Source organism: Atta cephalotes, assembly GCF_000143395.1.
Source record: "Atta cephalotes unplaced genomic scaffold scaffold00013, whole genome shotgun sequence".
In the NCBI taxonomy this organism is placed as follows: Eukaryota; Metazoa; Arthropoda; class Insecta; order Hymenoptera; family Formicidae; genus Atta; species Atta cephalotes.
In genome coordinates, this window is record NW_012130077.1 from 5909645 (window position 1) to 5919152 (window position 9508).

Sequence of the window (9508 nt, forward strand, 5' to 3'; positions counted from 1 at the left end):
AGTCGTAATTTAATTAATTACTATTGTNTGTCAATATTGTATATCNTGTTTNTGCTAATTATTCTGTATNTATATATATATATGTATGCATACTATATATATATATATATATATATATATATATATATATACCTGATGTGGCAACGCTTGCCGCGTGGCAAAATGCGACGTGGTAACCAATAAGCATACAGCTCCTAACATGTTCATTGGTTATTGCATTTTGCTACATGGCATTTATCGCATAGCAAACGTTTCCAAGTCTAGAGGTCTAGATTTATTAGAAAAGAGCCGATCGACTTATGTCAGTATCACAAAAGAACTATTAGAAAAATATTAGAAAAAATATTAATAATGGCATCGTTTGCAAGATGGACTATAAAATCTGTCAATGGTTTAGACTGGAATCAGATTATGCATTAAAGAATGAGATTGAAGATTAAAGATTGAAATTTGACCAATCAAAACAATAAGAGCTAAAATTCCTTTGTTCTCATAGGTCAAATTTCAATCTTTAATTTGCAATGAGTAGTCTGATTTCGATCTTAAAATAAATTTTTACGAGCTTTTCAAACTGGCTATTTCAGCGACAATAAGGATCGCGTGATCAAAATGGACGCTTAATATTTGCCAATTTTGATCACGTGATCCTTTTTTCATTTGAAAGGCTAAAAATTTATCTTTAGGCTGCGCGGAAATTTATAGCGGAACAAAATGATGTAACCAATCATGTGACCAATCACAATTCTACAGTAAATAGGCCGGAATCAGATTATGTATTGAAAAATAAGATTGAAAATTAAAAGTTTGAAGTTGACAATCAGAATAAAAGGAACCAAAATTTCTTTGTCCTCATTAGTGAAATTTCAGTCTTTAATCTTTAATCTTAATCTTCAACGTCTGATTGTTACTCTGCTTACTTTTCTGCGATTGTAATTGATCTTGCTATTCCGTTCCGCTGTAAATTTCTGCTCATGAAACGACAGCCTTAGAGAGCGTTTACACCTTGATGATGGATAAGCGGAAAGCAAAAAAGCGGCAGCCAATCAGGATAGCGATCATAGGTTTGTTCGCATTGCAAGCTGTAACATGCTCTTATCACAGCTCCTATTTGCTCCTTACTCTATCAAGCGTATTAGAATGAGTAAAAGTTATGGAGCGTATTACAACATGTTGGAGCATACGACGCGAATAAACCTCATGTAACTTTTGACTCCCGCACATAAAACGCAGCAACGCTTGCTGCGCAACGGAAATTAGCGAGATAGTCAATTAACGTCTCACTTGGTCGGAAGTAATAGATATAAAATTTACAGTAATATTACATCATTTGTAGATGTTTTGCGTGGTAAGGCCGACTTAAGATTTTATGTCCGTATTTATGATCAAACTTTATATTTAAGGTTTCTTAAAATTTATCTTAAAATGCTCAGCAGCCAATGAAATAATTCGTAGAATATCTAAAGATAAATTTAAGGTAATCTATAAGGCCTGACTATGAATACGAATAATAGAATTATTAATTAATGCGATAACTTCCGTCGCGCGGCGAGCGTTGCCCCGTTCTGTGTGCAGGAGCCATAAAAGAGACAGTTTTCTCCATTTAAACCAGCTTAACGAGGTTAGTTTTTATAAATATATGTAAAGTCACTAGATCTATAAAAGCTATGTTCAGCAATGCAAATCAGGATTCTATAAATCATAGACCACCTTCAAACCATAGACTTATAAGATAGACGGAGGATTCATACGAGAGAACCTGAAGACAACATTGAAGGACAGCTCTACTCCAGATATAATTGTTTCTCTCTTTTATAGTGAGCGGTAGGAGGTCAATAGGAGAAGAAGTCAAGGCGGAGGTTGATAGTAAGGTCACTGCTCACGAACGTCTCCGTTGCTTCCGGTCACTTTCCAACTTGCCACGGCGATCAATCAATTCACTACTAGAAAAGAAGAGAACTACTCCGCGATTATTTCTTTCTCTTTCTATCAAGTCTTCAGCTTCTCTTGTATGAATGCTCCATCTTATAAGTCTATGCTTCAAACAAGGTGAAGATTATAAAAGTGAGCAAATTTACCAGATGTTGATCAATGAAATTATTAATATTTTAGTAAATTCGCTCACTTGTGTAATTTTCACCTCGTTTCAAAATACACAATTGACACCCCTGAAGCGTCGAAGTGCTCTTTTTCTATAGCATGTGACATATACTATAATATAAGAGCTCCGACTCCTCAGATTTACCAAACGCAGTTAAAAGTACCACAAACTCGTATCCATTTTGATGCATAACGCGGCCATTTTAAATTAATGGATTTGTATATACATACTTTATTTGGGAAAATGAATCCGTCAAGTATATAAATCAATATTTTTGAATTGTAATTAATTAATTTATGACCAAAAGAATATATACGAATGTTTAATTTATGTGTTTTTTTAGTTTAATACGGATTTATTTGCTGTAGAAGTTTAATGCATAAAACTGCATAAAAGGTACTGATTTTGCATTAATATCATCGAATGTTAACTTTACACCTTCAATCTATTCAACCTCTCCTCGAAATTAACACTTGAAAATCACGGTCTCGAAAAGCACGGTTAGGTTAGCGACACTCAACTGTACCTAATGTGTACTTGAAATCGTGTACTATGTGCACTTCGGCCTTTTTGACATATCATTTATGGAAATCAATTACTTTATAGATCTAGGGTCGGTTTCACCAACGACGATCAAGCTTAATCGTGATTAACTGTCAACCGCAACCGCAGTCGATTCTATTAAATATGATTGGTCAATCAACGGCCAATTAAGCTAATTGGTGTTGATGAAACTGGCCCCTAGTGATTTTAGTACGATGCACATCAGATCCAGCGTGAATCCAGCAATTGTCGGAAAACGAGTGCATAGAAACTGCATACCCTGCATGCAAAGCACAATATAACCAGCAAGGACACTCCATGTTGGCTTTGACTTTCGCGCATCCGCCATGTTAACGTTTGAAAAATCCAGGACCGAAAGAGAATATAATGCCGCATATGCGATAGTCCATTGCTTTGCTCTAAAAAATTTAATTAAGAATGCCGTGTAAACGTAGTCAAAATGTAAAAATATTATCTTTCTTCATAAAATTACATTTGATTATGTTTAATTAAGTTAACCTAGCATAAACTACTTTTTGTAAATTATAAAACTTATCTTTGGGATAATGTAAAAAAGTGCATTGTGAATTTTTACTATTATTACTGCATTGTTTTAATTACTGCTCGTAACATAACTTTTCTTTTTTTTATTCATTTTTTAGAAATATTTATGGCGCAGCTCTTAAATTGTCTTCTTTTGCCACAGATATCTGCTCACATGGGATCTGTGTAAACGTTCTTGTCATCTTGCATTTCATTGGAACCGGCCCAAAACAAAAGCTGCGCAACCATACCTGCGCGAATACACATTTTTTCGCTGAGTGTCTCTACTGTACAAAGTATTACAAAGTCGATTCAAATCGTCTCGTGTCGCAATTCTGGGTATCAATCATGAAACTTTAATCCTAGGATGGAAAGTGAAAAGTGAAAATTTTTACCATTGAAGTTGATGGAGAAATTGTTCACTTTCTATTCTAAGGATAAAGTTTCATGATTGATATCCTGATTGCCCATTTCCATCAACGTAGATTAATTTTAACCTCGGTTCTAAAGATTAGAAAAAAACAAAGAGTAAGTTAAAGAGATTAAAGTTAATCTACGTTGGTGCAAATGAGCATTATGACACTGGAGCAGTCCAAATATGACGTAGAACTAATGGTAGGGATCCGATCTGGGGATTCGAGTCTCTTTATATATAGGACTTTAGCTCCCGTCTATCGTACATAATTAATATAATCGGCATTAAAATAGATGATCACTTGTGTGAGAGCACTATAAAATTAATTCCTGAATTTAGGAAGAAATGTTTCTATTTTTTTATGATAATTTTATCGTATTCTTAAATATGCTAATCAATATTATTTTTTAATAATAAAACTAGATAAATTAATTTATTTCTCCGAAATTTCATTGAAATTTCATTGAAAAATGTTCGAAAATTTAAAAGCATTTTCGCGAAATTTCAACGAATTTTTTCACTAGAGAAGTTAAGTAAAAAATAGCAATTAAAAATAGAACTGAAGTATGGAAATTAAAATATTTCTGATATTGGGTGTGGGAAAAAGTTCGTGGCGTTTTTTTTGCTAGATGGCATTAAATGCTCAGTCGGCAACTACTAATCGCATCGGCAACACTAGACGTGCGTTTAAAAAGTGACATTTTAACCTTTGTTTTGAGTTTTGCCAAAAAAGATTGGTGAAGTGGATCAAAAGTTATTTTATTTTGAAAATGGAAATAAATAAGGAAAAAATTCGCTACATTTTGCAGTATCACTATGATAAGGACAAGAATGTAGGCTTGTGAAAAAATTTGCGCTATTTACGGTGAAGATACTCTATCAAAATCAGCAGCATGGAAATGCTCGCTTTCGTGCTGGAAATTTCGATGTGAAAGATGAACTTCGCTCCGGTCCAATCACTGAAAAGTCTGATGAAATCATGGTAAAAGTCGAGCGTGATAAGCATGTGAGCACTGTGGAGATTGCCAGGGAATTAGACATCGACCACAAAACAGTTTTAAATCATTTACACAAAGATACAAAAAGAAGCTCGATGTTTGGGTTCCTCACAAGTTGAGTGTTAGGAACATGATGGACCGAATTAACATTTGTGATACGCTATTACAACGGAATGAAATTGAGCCATTTCTGAAGAGAATGATAACTGGTGATGAAAAATGGATCACTTACGACAATCCAATTAGAAAAAGATTGTGGATAAAGAAAGGAGAGAAGGCACAAGCAATCGCAAAACCTGGATTGACGAGGAAAAAGGTAATGTGTGTGTGGTGGGAACTGGAAGGGAATCGTTCACTATGAGCTGTTATCGTCCAATCAAACAATTAATTACGAACTCTACTGTGAACAACTGCAGAGATTACAACAAGCAATTGAGAGGAAGCAGCCAGAATTAATCAATAGGAGAGATGAATGAATTAATCAATAGGATCATCTTCCATCACGACAACACTCGACCACACACATCTTTGATGACTTGACAAATTGCGAGAGCTTGGCTGAGAAGTTTTAATGCATTCACCGTATAGTCCTGACATAGCATCCTCAGACTATTATTTGTTTAGGTCTCTGCAGAACTCTCTTAATGGTGTAAAGCTAGCTTCAAAAGAGGCTTGTGAAAATCACTTGAAGCAGTTTTTCGATCAGAAGTTCTATCGCGATGGAATTATGGCTGTGACAAAATATTATAGAAAATAATGGAGCATATTTGATTTAAATAAATTGATTTCAATACTCTAAGAAAAATACTTTAATTTTACTAAAAAATCGCCACGAACTTTTTCCCATACCCAATATAATTTCAAAAATCGATTTTGTAACAAATTATTATAAACATTATTGAATATTAACTATAGAGAGAAACTATATACGCCAATGGATTTTGCAGGAAAATTAAATTACGAAAAAAAACATAATTTTTACTTTTTCACATTTACTGATATCAAATTAAAAGAATAAAAGTATTATAAACGTAATTTTATATATAGTATTTTATATATATATATATATATATATATAAACGACTGTTGAGTTTTTAGCGCTTTTTTCTCGATCTGTGTATTATTATTTCATAGCACTTCTAAATGGAAATGGAGATAAAAAATAGAAAAAAGAGCCAATGTTCCGGATAAAATTCGGAATTCCCTGTGTACATTCTTATGTTAATTCTATGGTCTAGCATTTATTATGCATTACGTAAAAAGATGGAGACGCGCCTGTTTGCATGTACCAAGGTCGCGATGAACATAGCTTATTTTTTCACAATGATCGTCGTAATGATTCGTTCGCTTTCTCGCTTTAAATTCTCCCTATTTACATTTTTAACAAATCGTTATTACAGCTAACATTTAGAACAAAAAGTAATGACAGAAAGATATCGAAGCAAAATACAAATTTTTTAATTTCTCAATTATATTTAAAAACAATATTTTTAATATTAATTTCATATATAAGTTTTATTTCATTAAAATTTTATAAATTTTAATTCCGATTTAATAAAGCTTCTCACATGCGTTCTGCATAGCATAGATATTTAAAGTATGCAAACGGCATGCTGTTAAAAGATTCTTGTTCTTAAAAAATATATATCTATGTATAACTTTTTACGTGGAGGATTATCTCAAATCTGTGGAGGGAAGATTTCTATTTTTGCATTTTTGATCGCCCAGCAAACGAGAATGGATTAAAATGGATTGAAATTTTTTTTATCCGAATGCGTATTTTAAATAGCGAATACTTTTTTTGGATTTAATTGGATTCAATTGCATTCAATTAGATTTCAATTGGATTGAAAAACTACATTCAAACTTTTGAATTGAACAGTATTCACAATGCACAGAAAAAATTAATATTATTTTTAGATTGAAAAGCATAAAGATACGCTCTATGAAATTCCTATAAATGAATAAAAATGTATTCAGAATTAAAAAGCATTCATTTTGACATTCGTGAATCAATATTTCTGAAAATCTGTATTCATTTCAATTCATTTCAATTCATTTCAATCCATTCTCGTTTGCTGGGTAATATTGATCTTAAAAATTAATGGACGACGTCCAAAGCTTAAATGGAGAAAAATGATAATCTGTTCGATAGCACAACTTTACGCTCGAAATTCCTGTCGAGTCACTAGACTGTTCAATGTCAGCACGTAGGGAAACGAGTCTTCAATCGATTTGACTCCGACAGTGAGAAAGGTATATCCAAATGGAAAATATGGATGTATGAGAGAATTAGCAAGAACGTGGAATGTTTAGAAGTTTTTTGTGGTAGGGGCGACCAAGTTCAATCTCATCGTATAAAAGTCTTTGAATTTACTGCTTCAAGAAGAGTCAGTCTTTGTTCGAAAACGTGATCTCAGCAAGGTATGTTATCCGTATTTAAAACAAGAAGAATATAATTCAAACTTAATCAACTTTTCAAGGGACAAGACTTTTTGTCAAGTTGAAAAAGAATTCCGTGTTCCAATTCGCCTATCCAGTAAACGAGAATGGATTAAAATGGATTGAAATTTTTTTCTATCCGAATGCGTATTTTAAATAGCAAATATTTTTTTTGGATTTAATTAAATTCAATTGGATGCAATTGGATTGAAAAACTGCCTATACAAAATTTTGAATTGAACAGTATTCACAATGCACACAAAAAAAGCTAATATTATTTTAGACCGAAAGGCATAGAGATATGCTGCATGCAATTCTTATAAATAAATAAAATACATTCAAGATTTAAAAGCATTCATTTAACATTCGTGAATCAATATTTCTGAAAATTTATTTCAATTCATTTCAATCCAATTGCAATTCTCGTTTGCTGGAGAGGGACATAAAGATGATAAAATGTAATTGCGTTATTAACATTAAAAATAAAGAAATGTAACAATGTTGCTCATCCGCATTACTAAAAAAAAATGTAATTATAAGGACAGTAGGCGTGCTATTTCAAATCAATTTCTGAAGCATCAAGTCCATGCCACTAATTCTGGAGTATGGATAGAAAAACTTTCCAGATAACACGCATGTTTAAAAGATAGATATGTCGAAAAGATTAGGAGTATTGGTGGTAAACGTGGGGCTGACTAGTTACAAGATAACAGATGTCAAATAGTTTAAGATAAAAAAATCACTTAATTTCGATAATTCGTACAATATATAATAAAACGGTTTCTAGTAATTTAAAATAAAATTGAAATAGAGCCGAAAACCAACTTTATTATCCTTTTATCTAAAAATGAGATATAGGATATAAAATCAGAATTATAGCTCGATCGTTACTTACGTTTTTTAGTATATTTGATAAAATATTTAATCATGAATAAAAAATGAATTGAAATAATGATCACTGTGACGTCATTATCGTATTATCGTATTTAATATATACATTTATAATAAAATAACATAGCGGTAACATAGCGGAGTTAAGTGCGCACTATAGAAATAGAAGTGTACATACGAATTGTACTGATCGAATTTATAAGAGATCAACTAATAACAACAAATAACAAGAGAATATATCATTTTCTACATTCTTTCAGATGGCGATAAGGTACATCGTGATGCTGACTATTATGTTGGCTGTAATCTACGTTCAAGCGGAGTCTCACACCGTCGCAGACGGTCAGAATCTGCAACGGACTTTAGTTGCACCTGCAGTATCATCGGAAGTTGCACCGCTGAAACTGGAAGCGGTATCAGGCGAAGTGGCCGAGACTCATCAATCGCGTAACAAAAGAGCGCCAATTTTACTTCTGAAAAAGGCTCTCTTGGGTGGTGCTCTCCTCGGTGCTGGAGCTTTGGGTGCCGGAGCTTTAGGTGCCGGAGTGCTCGGTGCTGGAGTTCTCGGTGCCGGAGCTATTGGCGGTGGATTGTATGGGGCTAAACAGTGAGTCAATTAAGTATGCTTAAGGAAACTGCCTAAAAAAATGAAATATCTAAAGTAAAGGAAGACCAGATTTTACGTCAAGTTTATAAATTAGGATATATCTATAAATATAAGTAAAAATTCCTGCATTCTCGCTACGGTTACATTAAATCGTGATGTTAGAAGCGAGAAGTCAAACAAGTTTTTTTTTCGAGTTAAAGTCAAGATAAATTAATTGTTTCGCATACTTGATTAAAGTACAAATTAATAAAATGTACCAAAGATTCCTTTTTCGACTAGCGGATTAATAGACAGTTGTCCATTAATTTCACGGAATGTTTGTGACTTTACTTGCTCGTAGGATCACAGCAAATTGACGAAAATCGTTATGGTCGAGTCTGTAATACTCTATTTTTTTAAGTTAGGGTCTTCGATCCCCCCCTCTAATCTATTGCAACTTGACTTATAGCTACTTGAAATTTTTACCTGAAAATTTTCCTTAATTAAAAAACCCACTTTACACATATGAGGATTAATTTAATTTATGTGATTACGATGCTAATCGGATTTCATATTAAGTTTAACTATATCGAAAATCCGTTAAAGATATTAGAATGAAAATGAAAGTCAAAGAAAATGTTGTATTTCTTTTAGCTTTGCTGATGGATATAGAGGATATGGAGAATATGGAGGATATGGAGGATATGGAGGATATGGAGGATATGGAGGATATCATAGCTATCCCAATTATGAGTATCACTACCATAGCCATCCTCATTATCATAATCACTATGGTTACGGACCAGGTTATGGATCAAGTTATGGCTATTGGTAAATTGAGACTGATTTCGGATCAATGCATTATAAGTAAGAGTTTTATATATATATATTGTAATATATATATATATATATATATATATATATATATATATATATATATATATAACTAACTATTNTATNTGTTATNTATATTATTACTTACTAATATAATA

At 32.6% G+C, this 9508-nt stretch overlaps 1 protein-coding gene across 1 annotated transcript; it reads left to right on the plus strand.

Annotated features, from left to right (window-relative positions):
- The first annotated feature begins 8190 nt into the window (after window positions 1-8190).
- Window positions 8191-9351, plus strand: LOC105617730 (prisilkin-39-like). The gene is made up of 2 exons (XM_012199283.1): window positions 8191-8537; window positions 9171-9351. The coding sequence occupies exons 1-2, from the start codon at window positions 8191-8193 to the stop codon at window positions 9349-9351; spliced, it is 528 nt and encodes a 175-aa protein (XP_012054673.1).
- Window positions 9352-9508: the final 157 nt, after the last annotated feature.

What these genes read in the sequence shown, in the direction of transcription:
- LOC105617730 (XM_012199283.1), top strand. Translation starts at nt 8,191, where the DNA reads ATGGCGATAAGGTACATCGTGATGCTGACTATTATGTTGGCTGTAATC. An exon ending in GGATTGTATGGGGCTAAACA is followed by an intron (nt 8,538 to 9,170) that starts GTGAGTCAATTA and finishes TATTTCTTTTAG; the next exon opens with CTTTGCTGATGGATATAGAG.